General features: G+C 47.7%; 1 protein-coding gene across 12 annotated transcripts in view; it reads right to left on the bottom strand.

Annotated features, from left to right (window-relative positions):
- LOC133501819 (genetic suppressor element 1-like) overlaps positions 1-16107 on the bottom strand; it is a 61449-nt gene that overhangs the window by 30691 nt on the left and 14651 nt on the right. For 3 of the 12 annotated variants that reach the window (XM_061821845.1, XM_061821846.1, XM_061821847.1), the window contains one exon: positions 14041-14912. The exons of 8 other annotated variants lie outside the window; for them this stretch is intronic. In XM_061821845.1, coding sequence (XP_061677829.1) covers positions 14041-14119 — 79 coding nt within the window. In that variant the 5' untranslated portion in view covers positions 14120-14912. The remainder of the gene's footprint in view (positions 1-14040; positions 14913-16107) is intronic. One more of the 12 variants, XM_061821848.1, reaches the window with a different exon arrangement.

Below are 16107 nucleotides of genomic sequence, written 5' to 3'. Positions count from 1 at the left end.
CGGTCGCCAGCCAATCGCAGAGCACATGGAAGCAGACAACAGTCGCACTCACAATCACACCTACGGGCAATTTAGAGTGTCTAATTAATGTTGCATGTTTTTGGAATGCGGGAGGGAAGTGGAGTGCCCGGAGAAAAGCCACGTAGGCACGGGGAGAACACGAAAACTCCACAGAGGCGGGTCCAGGATTGAACCCGGGACCTCAGAACTGTGAGGCCAACGCTTTACCAGCTGAGCCACCGTGCTGCACTCTAGATAGATAGATACCCCATGACCCTTGTGAGGATAAGCGGCTAATATATATATACACACAGGTGCGCACACATCCACATTTCTTGTCATGATCATGGTTTTAATCTACATGCGATAAAAAAAGAACAAAAGTCAAACGAGTACTACAATATGTTAACTTCTTTATGATTAAAATACATTCAATATGATTCAATTTAATTGGTTACATGCAATTAAATACAAATGCAACGACCACTATACATGTTTTTTTTTTTTTTTTTAAAACGGGTGACGGGGAGCCTCGGCAATGTACAATTTAAGAACATTTTCAAAAGGACAATTTGAAATTTGCAAACGTGCTCATTAGCAGAAGTCACTTGAAAGCGGCTCCGGACCTTCACCCGGCCTCGGACGGCCAAGGACGGGCGGAGGAAACGCATTGTGGGAGCGGTTAGGAAGCAAATTCGCCTCACGAGCAGGGTGGAAGTCGCCCGTAGACACATTTTTTGATCCTAGATAATAAAGAGTTATAAGTATGTATCGGTTTTCCATGATGTGCCTCAATTTAAAGTGACGCCACAACATGAGGAAGTTTTGTCGGTGAATAACGGAGAATAGGTTGCGCCCACCAAAACGAGAATCACAAATTGACTTCAAGTTGGGCTCGTTTCGTTGAATCAGTCTAACGAAAGGCCACGGGTGGGTGCGCACACGATCTGTCGCTCCGACCGTAGACTGGAACCACGTGGAATTGTTGCATCGCCGGCACGGATAAACAAAGAAGGCTCATTTGTAAACAAACCGTTCCAGTGAAACGGGTCGAAATGAACGGGAAAGTCGTGGCTCCGGTCGGCCCGGGCCCCGTGAACTCGCCTGCCTCACAAACAAAAGAGCGCACCGAGGAGGCAAAACAAACACCAGCGAGCGTCAGGCCGGCTCTCGTAATCCCTCCCTCCCATCTCCGCCTGACTTGATTTACGGCCCGGCTGTGCGGAGGCAGACCCCCTCCCGGGGACTCAGGCACGATTCCTGTGACTGATAGATTGGAAGCGTGCGCCACGGAACGACGGAACGCGCGCGTTTGGGTTTGTCCCGAGCGGGTCGGAGCGGGTTAAAACTGACCCCCCCCTCCACCGGAGCATATAAAAGAGGCCAAGCACCGAGGCTGTTATGAAGTGTGGCAGTGATGCCTGCGGGATTCTTGACTGCCTCTGGAGAGCCGCTCATTAGCTTATTCCGCTTTCATAAAGTCTTCTATCCATCACACACACACACACACACATACGAGGACGCCCGCATTTGTATGCAAACCACACACAAGCACACGCCCGTACTGCATTCATGTCAGGTGAGCATGCAATTTTGCACAAAAAACAAATCATAATAATAATAATAAAGGATGCACTTGCGGATGTGGACCCCCCCCCCCCGTCACACACAGATACGCAAATGATGGGCCGTGAACCGCAGCCCCCGATTATTCAAATGTATTCCACCCTTCCCCACCCCCGCCCGACGAAAACGAGACGGCGCTTCGCCGCCCGGGGTCAGGTGGGAGATCACAAAGCGGACGTGCCGGTTAAACTCGGAATTTACGGGCACGGCTGTGAGAGACCCCCAGTTTGTTGACGTACGTTTTGTCACCGGTAAAAATGGACCACGGCCAAGAAGGACACCTGTCAACGGTCCGAGGTGCCTTGCACGAGGCGCTGCCATTAGACCAAGTATTTAAGTTGGAGTTTTGTCACTGGCATTTGCCAGTTCGTTGCCTTGAGTTAGAGAGTTGCATTCACTGCCAACAGGAATCTCCACCACCGAGAGAAAGTGTAGTGTGAGCGATCCACCAATTCTGTGCCACCATAGTTCAGTCCCGTCTTTCTTTCGTGTTTCCAAGTTTGCCTCCGAGTCATCAGACCTCGCTTCGTGTTTTTGGATTTTGCTTCTAGGCTAGCGTTGTTGTGCCATTGCCTTCTCGGACCGCGTCCGTGTATGACCTCAGCTTCGAATAAACCCACGCCTAACATCATTCCCTCGTCTCAGGGTCCTGCATTTGGTCCCAGCCCCGCACTGTTGGTTCGTGGCGCGTTTTTAGAGCCCGGCGAGCCCGGATCACCGGCGTCGAACCCTCGCCATCTCACGGTTCTTTGTTGGGTCCCCACAATATCATACTTGTTCCCACCGAGTAGAGAGAACACTGTAAATGGCTGCAAGTATTATTGCGAGGGGAAAAAACATCATATGAAAACTGAGGTCCCGTCGCCTCTTATTTGCAAAACTGTGCATGCGGGAAAGTATTTGCGTGAGTGCCTTTAAGGGGCGGGGTTTAGCGATTGACATCCGGGGCTGGTTCGCCTGGGTGTGAGCATCTGGGTGAGCTGGGTCACTTGTGAGCATTGTCACTTTCGCATGGTTGACTGTTGCACTCAATTAAATTAATTCATCCATTCATTTTCTTTGCTGCTTATCCTCACGAGGGTCGCTGGGAAGTGCTGGTGCTTATCCCAGCTGTCAACGGGCAGGAGACACGGTGCACCCTGAACTGGTCGCCAGCCAATCGCAGGGCACACGGAGACAAACGGCCGCACTCACAATCAGACCTTGGGACAATTTAGAGCATCCAATTAATGTCGCACGTTTTTGGGATGTGGGAGGAATCCGGAGTGCCCACCCGGAGAAAAGCCACGCAGGCACGCGGAGAACACGCAAACTCCACACAGGCTGGTCCGGGATTGAACCCGGGACCTCGGAACTGTGAGGCTGACGCTTTACAGCTGATCCACCAACTCAATGAAATTAAAGTATTGGCGACGGTGGCTGCGAGGGCGTCCCGGTGCCTTCATTGCCCCCCCGTCACGCGTTGGCACTCTTTTGTCTTCCGGTGCATGCTTAGAAAATATAAACGGCGTGTAAATGATTGTATATGCATAACCCCCACACAGAGTACTGTAAAGATAAGCTCTAATCCTGTTTATTACGAACCCCCCCCCCCCCCCGCACTTCCCCTTTGGCATCTTATCGCTTGCTCATCCCCCCCCCCCCCCCACACCTTCCCTGTACGTCTCCTCCTCAAGCCTATTAAATTGTTCACAAACACGTACGTGTTGTGTCAGTGCACTCCCGCGTTGTTTGTTGGGCCGCGGGTGGGGCGGGGGTCTGGGGGACGGGAGGGGCGGTGGGGTTGGGGGGGGGAGGTTGGTGGCGTGGGGGGGGGGGGGGGGGAACGCTGATCTTTTCCAGTCTGGGCTCCCGGCACGTCCTATAGAGAGAATCACTTTCCCTTTGTCTGCGTGAAAGGGCCGCTGCCTTTGCCATCTGTGCAGCGTCTGCGCGTGCGAGTTTTGGACTAAGTGAACGGTGGCCTCACAGTTCTAAGGTCCCGGGTTCGATCCCGGCCCCGCCTCTGTGGAGTCTGCACGTTCTCCCCGTGCCTGCGTGGGTTTCCTCCCACATCCCAAAAACGCGCAACATTAATTGGTGTGATAGCGAGTGCGACCGTTTGTCTCCACGTGCCCTGCGATTGGCTGGCGACCAGTTCAGGGTGTACCCCGCCTCCCGCCCGTTGACACCTGGGATAGGCTCCGGCGCTCCCCGTGACCCTTGTGAGGATAAGCAGCGAGGAAAATGGATGGATGGATGTTTTCCCCCTTTTCCCTCTTGCTTTCCAAAGATTTTTTTAAATTACTTATTAAAATTATTTATTTTTTATTACAACTTAAAGATTTTCAAAAGGTGTTTTGGAACACCTCCCCCCAAACATAGTACACATATGGTAAAGAAAATAATGTGCCCGCGTGAGCATCTGGGTGTGAGCGGTGGCCGACAGCAGCTCCCGTGTGAGTGTGCTCATTTTTCGCTTTTTAGGGTTATTGCAGCAGTTTGATAAAAATAAAAAATGAGGGCATTACGACGATTCCAATCGATGCAGTTTTCCACAACACGGCTACTTTTTCAGACGGGCAAGCACAGCACTTGCACTTTTGTCATATTTGAGGCTCGACTTGCGTACGTTGCAAGTCAGCGTCCGTTTGGGTGAGGCCTCCGCGTTGGAAAGTCCAAAACACGTGAACGGCGATTTCCAGCTCCGAGCATAAAAACCAGGAGGACGACGAGGAGAGGACGGCGAGGGTCCGACCCTTCCTGACGTCCGCGGAGACCGTTTCAAAGCGCGCTTCGGGTTTGACACTACAACTAACGTTTTTCTTCGACTTGTTTGCCATCATTTACGTCACATCGCATTTCCGAGATGTTCCCGCTTTGACGCAAGACTCATTCCGCCTCCCACCGAATGCGCCCGGATTGCAAAAAAAAAAAAAACGGCAGATTTTCGGCGATCGCGAGGCGGGTCGGCGCCCACCCTCCAGTCGACCCGCCCTCATTCCTTCATCCCTCGCCCGTCTCCAGATGGGCGGCGGAGAGGAGCAGCTTGCTGTGGTCAGGCCAATTATTTACAGAATTATGATCTCCCACTTAACCACATGATCCCTTACCTGGGCGGAGGCAATTAAAGCCGGCGTCATTATGCAGATTATGCAAATGCCGGCAGAAGCGGAACGAGGCGGCGCACGACCCCCCCCCCCCCCCGACAGAGGGTGGCGACGTTTATGTTCTGAAACTGCAGCCCCCCAAAATGGAGAGACTTTAAAGGTCCCTTATTGTTACTTTTTAGACTTTTATAGCGTGGACTTTGCACAAATGCGCCAATTTCATTTCAAGTCCACAAGTCGATCGATCGCCTCATAGCGTAATAGTGACGTACTGACAAGTCCGCGCATTTGGTAAGGCCCGACCGACTCTTTGACGTCTGGGAAAGTTGATCCCGTGGTGCCCGGTGTGTTTAGAGGGATTGTAAACTCGGTAGTTGAGTACCGCGCTTTAGGCTAAATCTGCACACACACCCGCACAAACGCGGATGGATATCTGGAGTAGTTCAACATAGAGTGGGGGAACCCGACTCATCCGCCCCGAGTGGCGCTGCACCATCTGCGTATTCATCAACCATGTCAAAATCGAATTGATTGAGTGTAAATGTGTGTTTTTGGGTGCGCATGTGTGCGTGTCCGCATTCGGCACGTTCAGGTTATCGCTACACACCACGAGCTGTATTTGCTTCAACGACTCCCGGCGGAGATCAGTTTTCGGACTCCACCTCTGTAATGTAACAGATGAAAATCAAACTATAACTGCATTCATACGCAAGTCAAACGTGCGATGACAAGAGCGCCATTTTGCACGCGGTCGCTGGAACGGGTTCCAAAACGGGCCCAGCGTATGGAAGTTAATACGCGCCACCAGGATTTGAATTGTAGATCCCACTGAAAATGTGATGTTGTGAAATTCACATTGCAATTTCAAAGGGATCGCATTTCCAATAGCTGTATTTCAGTTGAACTTTTCAACGTTAACAAACTCGCCGTGTAAAGAAATTCAAAGGCAATATTTTCAGTCTCCTGAGATTCAATTGGCTACAATTGGCTGTCTGAAATTCACCGTCTAACAGCCAGCCAATTGCAGTCACGCTTTCTTCGTCACATGACGTCACATACTAAGAAAGCGCAACTGCGATTGGCTGGGAATTCACTTCTGACCTGAAGTAACCCTGCTTGCTTAACACTGAATTTTGACGGTGAATTTCAGACAGCGAATTGTAGCCAGTTGAATCTCAGGAGACTGAAAATATTACGACTGAATTTTAAAGGTGGAATTTTTTTTTCTTGGCGAATTTGTCAACATCGAAAAGTTCAACTGAAATACAGCTATTGGAAATGTGATCACTTTGAAATTTCAGTGGCATTTTGAGTTCAAATCCTGGTGGCACATATTGACTTCCACACCGACGCGCCTCACTACGAGGTTGAGCAAACAAAAACTATTCATGAAAATCACATTCTAGCAGAGGAGTGTAATGATAATATTTTAAGATGATTAATTGATTACATTTTAGTATTCATTCATCTTACAAAAGTAAAACCGTCTTCACCGAAATTGGACAAAGTGGATATAAAACCGAGTCAAGCATAAGTAAGTCGGGGGGGGGGGGGGGGGGGGCTTTTCGGAAGCCCTTTCTCAGTCTTGCTTAGTTTGAGGTGTCACAAAAACAAAAATATTAGCATCCATGTCGTTCCTCTGCTTGACGTTATGTTTTTACAAATTGTCCCCGCTTGTTGGTCAGAAACGGGCATTTTGGGTGAAACCAACCCACAATCTACTGACGATTACTAAACTATTACTAATGAAGAAACAATCTTTTTTGTAATGAAAAAAAATATATAATCATATAATTTGGTAGGTTTGATGCTTGTATTGTTACAAAACACAAAAATCTGATGAGTAAATTTACCGTCATTTCCGGCCTACAAGCCGCGACTTTTTCCCCACACGCTTTCAACCCTGCGGTTTATGCGGTGATGCGGCTAATTTGTGCATTTTTTCTAACAGCCGCAAGTTGGCACTGGAGGGGAAAAGGTAAGAATGAGACCGGTGGAATATATGTGCCGAGGAAGTGACTTTTACCGCCCCTGCTAGCGCTGCGGTAGTATTAGCGCTGCGCTAGCATGTTGCTGCTGTGTTACTGGCGTGTCTCAGTGATATTTGCCGGTAAGTTTTACTTTAACCGGCCCTGTTAGCGTTAGCATCGCGCTTGTGCCCTGCTAGCGTTAAACTCTTTCCGTGTACCGTCTTTCTTTGTAAATATCTCTCGTTTCAAAGTGGGCACTTGCGGCTTTTACACGGCTGCGGCGTATGTATGTACCAATTGGTATTTCCTTGACAAATGTACTGGGTGAGGCTTGTAACCAGGTGCGCTCTGTAGTCCGGGAATTACGGTAGTCGTAAAACTGTCAGTCCATCACTCGTTTTTGCTTCATTGGCCGTTTGTTGGAATTACGTGGAAAAAGGTGGAGAAAAAAAAAAAAAACAGATACGTGCCACCAGACTTTTAAGCGCGCTGACGAAAAACATCAACGACAGCATCGATGAAATGACTTCGACTCGTCTTTCATGACAGGATTGCCGACCCCCCCCCCGCCCCCCCCCCAAAAAAAAAAAAAATCTTTCTTCCTTGAACTAATATAGCAGCGACTTTTTCCTTTGGCTAATCCTGCTGCCATCTGCTTGTTATCACACACTTTGGATGGTTTTTTTTTTTTTTAAATTATTATTATTTTTAACTACTGTGTGTGCCTTTGCGTGAGCCCGTATAGGATGCGCGCGCGTGTGTGCGCGTATAGACACGGCGTTATCACCTCGGGTCAAAATCTGCTGGCATTTATCCTAATCTGCAGCTCAGCGAGCACGCATGCATCCCGCCTGCATGTGTGCGTGCGGCCATGTGTGTTTGTGTTTGTGTGCGCTTCACACGTGAGATTTCACAACAAAGTCGCTCGCTGTACGTCGTAATTGGATGTAAACAACGCGGCGCCCACGTGTGTCATTAGCGTGTAGCCTGCGAGTGAATCCCGCTGCTAATTACGAGCTCATTAGTGACTCTTTTGACCGGCCGCTATCTGTTGTTGTTGTTTTTTTGTTTTCGAAAAGGGCACAAAGCATTGTTTTATTTATTCCTTTTTCATTCAAAAGTCATATTTCACATCACCAGAAAATAGTTTTTTCTGCTATTTTGATGGATTACGTGTGATTTGTAAGCCTGCGATTGTGCATTCTTTTTAATCTCTTCTATCAAGCTGTCGTCGCGGAGTTTTATTCATCTCATTAATAACGTTGCCCTTGAGGTGAAGCTCAGCGTGACCCCGTTTTCATCGGCGCGCACACAAACACGCGCGAGCGCACATACAAATTAACGACGTCAGCCCCCCCCCCCCCCCCCCCAGGCCGCCATCTTTTCTTGTGCCTAAGAAACGCTTGTAATGGCCTACTGAGAATTCAAAAGAAAGAACCCGAAGCCACACACACGCATGCTGATAATTGGGCCCAATTTCAACGACGTTTTCGGAGCGATTATCCCGAGGTGTGGCCCGGGTACAGAGCAACCCCCCCCCCCCCCCCCCCTCGGCTCGATAATCGCAACTGTTCAATAAATGAATTCCTCTGTCTGTCGGCTGAGGTCCGTTCCCACAGCAGCGACTTAACTCGAATTTCGGCTTAAGTCGGATTTCGCCGTTAAAGTCCAAACTTAACCATGGCCGCTGGGATTGGCTTCGGCATTCCCGCGACCCTCGTGAGGATAAGCGGCTCGGAAAATGGGTGGGTGAGGGTATTTTGTATGAAACATTTTCTATGAAAGTAAAAACTTTAAGAGGCTTCGCTTACTATTAGGGAACGGTGGCTGCATGCGCTCAGCTATTGCTAAGGAAGCAAGTGCAGGTGGCCGTTGCTAGCGGTAAAATACCCCCCCCCCCCCCCCCCCGGGGGTCCTCTCCTTTCTGCTCTTTCAAAGTGAGGCAAATACGCCGTGCCTTTTCCTTTAAGGAACATGAGGCTGATATTAAGCCTAAATTGATTCGGATCCTCGATCAAGAACATACCGCATTTTCCGCACTATTGATTGGACGCTCTAAATTGCCCCGTCGGTGTGATTGTGAGCGCGACTGTTGTCTGTCTCCACGTGCCCTGCGATTGGCTGGCAACCAGTTGGGGGTGTACCCCGCCTCCTGCCCGTTGACAGCTGGGATAGGCTCCGGCACTCTCGCGACCCTTGTGAGGATAAGCAGCTAAGAGAATGGATGGATGGATGGATGGAATTAACATGATTATGGGAAGGTATTGTGTTGACATTTCTGTGCAACAGCATATGATTGCAACGCAAGGTCTAATCATGTTCACGTGCAAATTGTGCCATGTTACAGCTTTAATTTCGGTCTCCACTGCGGCTCAGCATTTCGCGTAAGAGTCGCCCACACTCGAACAGGCCGAAAAACGAAAAACAGCACCGAGAAGCCAAAGAAAACCAGCGAGTGGGAAGCCAAAGAGGCGGCGCGGCGCTCCACCGCGTGGCGTCCTCACCCCACCATTACCGAGCCCGACCACTTGGTTTTAGTTGCCGTGCGCCGCAAAGTCCGCGCCAAAAGAAAAAAACAACAACAACAACAATAAAAACACACTTTCACTGTCACGGTTTGACGCCGTCCGCTTGGTAAACGAAACTTCAGCGGTTCCAAACCGCAAGACGCAGAATATGCTTAGAAACTGCGGTTTGCTCGAGTTTGGCCCGACACGGTCCGACCAGAAGAGAATTTGTTGCGTGAGAGCCTCGGGCGGAGTTGCGAGTGTGTAAGGTGTGCGTGTGTGTGCTTTTCACGTGACATGTGCCATAAATCACGCCGGCCGGTGTCCTTGCAGCGCTAACGCATATCATAGAAATCAATGCGGAGGTCAAGTTGAACGGGGCGAGCCAGAGGCGGAAAATAGCACAGCGGCCAATAAAGATGACCCGACAGCGCAATAACAAATAACGCACGCGCGGGCACAAACACACGCACACACACACAAGGACATAATGAAACACAGACGCGCTTTTCGTTCTTGAATTACGATCGTCTGTGTTGCCGTACTTTACGCACTGCTATTTAATTTGATTTGATTTGTACCTTACTGCATGCGCACGCATATGATTAAAAATGAGACGACTTTATCCTGAGGAACTGAAAAGGACCGAAAATATGACAGATAATATAAATACCAGAGACTTAAATACTTGACTTTATTTTTATTAAAAGTAACCCAAACAAAAATCTCACCCGATGACAACGACCACAGAACACGATTTAATTGTATTTATTAATTGTGTTTTATTGTGTCTTATTTTATGTGTTATTTTCAAAAAAGGGCTATAATAATAATCTGAACACGTAATATTGAAAACGTGATTTGAAGACGATACCAAGTACTAATTGAAATGCCAATATGATGACAAATATGAATACAAATAATTGGAATATTAACTTTTTAAAAATCCTTCAAAATGAAACGTATTTTTCTGCGGCCCATGTGCCCTTCAGATTGCCAATTAATTTTTGTCATTTTAAAACACTTCTAATACATGTTTTAATACATTTATTTTCATTTTTTAATATATCGTTTTATTTTGCGGGGAGGGATAGGATAATAATCTGCAGACATTTCCCCGGGGAGTTGAAAAGGACAATAATGTAGGATGCTGATACATATTGCACATAACGATAGATTTAAATAAGTAAAAACTAAACGGGGAAAAAATGAGTTTTTGTTCTACTGCACTTTACATTTTTACATTTGAGTGTAGCAATCGATGCTACCGCTTAGCCCGTCCATGGCATTTAGCATCGTGCGTTAGCGGTAAGCTAACAGACACGTAAATGGCTGTTTTTAATACACTGTGGACATATTTTTCTTTGTTTTATTTTTGCTTCGACAGGAAACTTCAACCGGGAGTGGAATGAAAGACGTCGCAGGCTCTTTTTTGGACAACTTTTCGCCACATGCTTGCATGTCGTGACGCGAGTTGAAGTGTTTACTGCCACCATAAAGCGCTCGTTTCGCATATATATCTATTGATAAGTCAGAAAACAAAAACAAGTCAGCGATGGAACTTATCTCGAGGCGCAACTTGTAGTGTAGCCACTCGGGTCAATCATGTACTCGGCGCCTTCGCAGCACCGCCGTTGGGCAAACACGCCGGCGTTTGTCGAAAATTGCAAATGATCTTCGATTGTGCTCCTTCTACCTCGACAGACACGCACACGCCGGCACTTTGCCCCCCCACCCCACGTTGTCAAACGTCCATTGAGGATGGAGTGAGTGGATGACACCGTCTCCACGGCAACCATGCTGCTTAGTGCTGAGGGGGGAAGGGAGGGGGGGGGGGGTGGGGTTACAGTATGTGGGAACACACACACACACACACACACGCGCATTGGAAGGTGCCAGTCATGACACGCACACACGCAGTATTAGACGTGCCTAAGGTCCATCTACTAGTACTGGATGTGCTCTGTCTTCACATGCGAGACACGTCAACTAGTGCAGAGTTTTGCCGCGCCGGTAACGTGTAGTTAGTTGTCCCACGAGTGTGACAAAATTGTCCATGTGCAGAAATGTTCGACAGCAACGAAAGGCAGTGATACACACAACAGAGAGCAAATTAAATGTTAGACGATGCATTTCCTATTCTTAATATCCATGAGGTCCGTGTACTAGTACACTCTTTGTCCTCAATAGTAGCTGACACCAACGTGCTACTCGTACTACTAGTGACCAAATTCAGGAAGTGGACAGTTTGGCTACACTAGTAGCGTAGTTTTAGTGTGTAGAACGTCCATACCGGAGTGAAAAGCAGTACTACGACTGAGGACAAAGAGTATACGAGTAGATTAACCTAAAACTGAACATCAAGGGTACAGTATAGAAGCCATTTTAGCATTTGTGTAATAATGTCAAACTAGTAGGCCAAAAGTGTCACCTATAGTGGAAAATATTACTTGTATGAGACACTTGCTCTACTAGTGCTCTGAATTGTCAGGAAACAAATTAAAGATATCAAATAAATGCACCAAACAAAAAGTGACGATGATGATAGCGGGGAGTTGCCTACGAATGCATAAAAGTCAGAATTTGCATGTGCAAGCGCAAACAATGACAAAGACCGACATAATCACGGCGCTTCAATCATTTAGGACGGCAGATGTATAATTCAAAAAGCTGCATGAAAGATTCACAAGGTGTGCTCCGTTGTTTAATCTGACACCCCCCCCCCCCCCGCCTCACCTGGTACAACAGCGGGGGGCATGATCATCACACACAAGTCAAAAGGGGGGCCGGACTAAAAGGGAAACGCGTCATAAAAGTCGTCTTCGCCGGTCACTCTCACCATTTTTTTTTTCCCCTTTTGAATGAGCAGTTTGGCAGCCCCTCCTCACTTTTACGGCGACGACTGTTCTCGCCCTCCTTTGGCTTTTCACGCCCCCTATTTGTCCCCTACGTGATCACCTCTCGCTGGGAAAATACTTGGCTGGGCCCCCAACCACCCCCCCACCCCTGGGAGCGCTGAAAAAACATATTTGAGTTGCCCATCCTTGCTATAGAATAATACGACTTAACTAGAGGCATAAAGTGCTCACAAATATGATGTACGTCTGAGTAGACTAACACAAGACAAATGAATGAATGAATGAATGAATGAAGTTTTCCCAAGCAGCCTCACTGACTCAAGACTATCGGAGAACATCACTTTGAAGAAATGAAAAGACGACGCACGATTTTTCTAAAAAGGAGCTCGAGCGCGCTTGCTTCAAGCGGTCCATTCGTCACTCCTAATTTACTGTAAGTCTACTGTGACGCTGACACCAAACAAGAGAATTCATTGCACATTTGTACATTAATATGGCGCAATGCGCCTACAATATCATAAATTTCATTTCATCTGAACAGTCAGCACAATGCGAAACGCCATAGACGGGCTAACATAAACTAGCGTAGATGCTACATTAATTGTAACGCTCATAAAACAGAACACAATACTCACGTGGGTGTATTATATCTGTTCTGTGGAAATATGTATAACTGGAAATGAGGAAGGGAGCTTTTCTGCCTCTTCTTGCTCAGAATTACGACCTCAGTGCTGCTGAGCAATGTCCGGCACAATAACTAAAATTTAGACTGATTGTATGATGTAAAAAAAATAAAAATAAAATAAAATGAAAAAATCTTAATCCAACCCCATTCCAACATTGGCCGCTTGTATCCGGGATCTCGGTCCTTTCGGACTTAAATCTTAATGACCTAATCGGGACATATTTTATGGAGGAGGTCCATGAATTTGTTCCACTGTCTGTTCTACTTCCAGATTAAAAAAATAAAGAAATCATTTTGATCCTGTAGACCACGGGTGTCAAAGCCAAGGCCCGGGGGCCAGATCTGGCCCGCCACATGATTTTATGTGGCCCGCGAAGCCAAATCTAGAGTGTCAATTTTCACGATTCTTGTTAAAAATGTGTACCAAAATTTCAAATTGTCATACATCATAAATGATAAAATTGAGATATTACAACCATTTTTGTGTCACCAAACGTGAATACGTGAAAAAAACATCACCCTTGATTTCCGATTCCAAAACTAGTTCATAAACTGGTGATGCAAATATGACGAGATGACTAAATGTTTTTGCTTGCCCTCTGAGGGAAACCGGAACAACAATGCGGCTCGCGAGAAAAATGATTTTGACACCCCTGCAAGCGGAGACTGTCCCCTAAATACATCCCTCTTCGAGAAAACGAACTTCATTTATACAACCAACTCGTGTATATATATATATATACACACACACACACACGCGCATACATAATGCTACCGCGGGCAACTGTTGCGCACACCACAACGAGCAGCCATCCTTGTTTCCGATTGCGGCATCCACAAACACGGAATGCCCTGACACTTTGCCCCCACTAGCTTAGCGCCGCCGTAATCATTCTGCTGTATGCATAATCTACACGATGTCCATGATTAACGCTCTTGACTCGCTTACTTCTTTCCGAGTTTTTTTTTGTTTGTTTGTTCGGCTTTCCGCTTCTTACGTTCCGTCGTCGGTAACTTTTAAAAGCAGGAAGATCGTTGTTGAAATGTACAAAGTAGAAAGTACAGATATTTGTGTTGAAAAAAAGTAAAGAGCAAAGGCAAGTACAGACACCTGAAAAATCTATTGAAGTACAATTCTTTAGTACAAGTACTTTGTTATTTCCCACCTCTGGCGACTATTATACCGAAGTTGTCTCACTAGAAAATGTCATACAGTAGTTGAACAGTGACAATGACTGCCTGCTATCAATAAGACCTTGTCAGTCTACTAGTGCACAAAAGAGCCCAAAAATGAAGGCGACGTACCTGGGAGGTAGTAGTGCGGCGCCTTTAGCCCGAACATGCCTGCGTCGTGTTCGAGAGCTCGTCGTCGGGCGTCGGCCATCCACACCTTGTCACCACCCCCCCCCCCCCCGCGTCCCCTCCTCCTTCTTTCGCTCAGCGGGTCCCGCGGGGATGGTGAGGAGGTCAGAGGAGGTGAAAGGTCAACCTCCGTCTACTCCCCTTTGCCCCCCCTCCCCCGCAAGTCGAACGAACCTGCGTGGAGGCGGAGGACGAGCGATTGAGAACGAGGGGGCTTCGTGGTTATTCCTCCCTCTGACTGCCTGTGAAGGAGGGAGGATGGATAAAGAGAAAAAGAAGTGAAGAGGCTTCTGCCAGGCTGCGTCCTTCCTCTCCTTCTTTTCAGTCTTTGTAATCCCTTCTTCGCTACTATTCATTCAGCGGCTTCTCCTCCCCCCCCCCCCCCCGAATCTTCATCCTCAATTCCGGCTTTATCCTCCCTTCTTTCTTTTTGCCTCCTCGGTCCCACCAGCGACTGCTCAGCTCGGCGGGCAACCGAGAGGAGGAGGAGAAAGGAGGGAGGGTGAAAAAGAGGAGGGGAAAAAGAAAAAAAAAAAAATCACAAGACGGACCAGTGAGGGCGAGATGAATGAGTTTGTGTGTGGAGGAGAAGGAAGAAAACTGCCTTGTGTTTGTGTGTTTAAAAAAAAAAAAAAGCGAAGCAGGCGAGAGAGGCTGTTGATGCACTTCTCATTATCGCTACGTCGGACGAGTGCCTGAGTGACAGCTGATTCATCATGGAAGCCCGCATGCGTGTGTACACACACGGTAGCTTCGGTTCGCTTCTTCTTCTTCTTCTTCTTCTTCTTTCCTGACATCCATTCGGTGTACTGAGGCTGCGTAAGACCACATGGGTGGGACACACAACACAGGAACACACAATCACGCACACTCACACGTAAAGTGATGGAAAGTAACAAATAGTGACAGCTTATTACTTCATTGAATTTTTCAGTTATCTGTACTTGGCACAGTTTTAGTATCTCACTCAAATATGAACTTGGCGTATCTAAGTAACAATATAATGAGGAACATTGATATGGTTTGGCAGTCTGAAGAACTCTTCCCTCAACCCTCAATATCTGCATTTTGGCCTGTTTTACTACTCCCCCAAGACCGCCCTGGTTGCTCGGTTGGGTATCTCGACCATTTTCTGACAATAGCTGGGACCTTTGTGAGGATAAGCAGCTAGGAAAATGGATGGATGTGTAGTACATTTTCTGAAACTGTAGACTTGTGATGGCCTTTGATTCCCTTTGGTGTTGAAGGTCTGTACAAACAAATTTGACCTGGAGAATTTAAAGTGGAGGTGGGACTGCATCAGGGTTCCGCGCTGAGCCCCTTCCTGTTTGCGGTAGTAGTGGACTGGCTGGCAGACAAGGTTAGACTGGAATCCCCATGGATCATGATGTTCACGGATACTGTGATATGCAGTGAAAGCAGGGAGCAGGCGAAGGAACAATTAGAAAGATGGAGGCACGCACTGGAAAGGAGAGGAATGAAGATTAGCCGAAGTGAAACAGAATATATGTGCGTGAATAAGAGGGGCGGAGGAGGAGGAGTGAAGCTCCGGGGAGAAGAGATGGCGAGGGTGGATGACTTCAAATATTTAGGGTCAACAATCCAGAGCAATGGTGAGTGTGGTAAGGGGTCCAAGCGGGGCGGAGCAGTTGGCGGAAGGTGGCTGGCGTTCTATGTGACAGAAGGGTCTCCGCTAGCATGAAGGGCAAAGTTTCTAAAACAGTGGTGAGGCCGGCGGCCATGATGGACGGATTAGAGACGGTGGCACTGAAGAGACAACAGGAAGCAGAACTGGAGGTGGCAGAAATAAAAAGGTTGAGGTTCTCGCTCGGAGTGAGCAGGTTGGATAGGATTAGAAATGAGCTCATTAGAGGGACGGCCAAAGTTGGATGTTTTGGAGACAAGGTTGGATCGAGAGAGCAGACTTCGATGGTTTGGACATGTCCAGAGGCGAGAGAGTGAGGAAATCGGTAGGAGGACGGTAAGGATGGAGCTTCCGGGGAAGAGAGC

The sequence above is a fragment of the Syngnathoides biaculeatus genome, chromosome 6 (assembly GCF_019802595.1).
Source record: "Syngnathoides biaculeatus isolate LvHL_M chromosome 6, ASM1980259v1, whole genome shotgun sequence".
Classification (NCBI taxonomy): Eukaryota; Metazoa; Chordata; class Actinopteri; order Syngnathiformes; family Syngnathidae; genus Syngnathoides; species Syngnathoides biaculeatus.
This window is presented reverse-complemented; position numbering and strand designations above follow the sequence as displayed.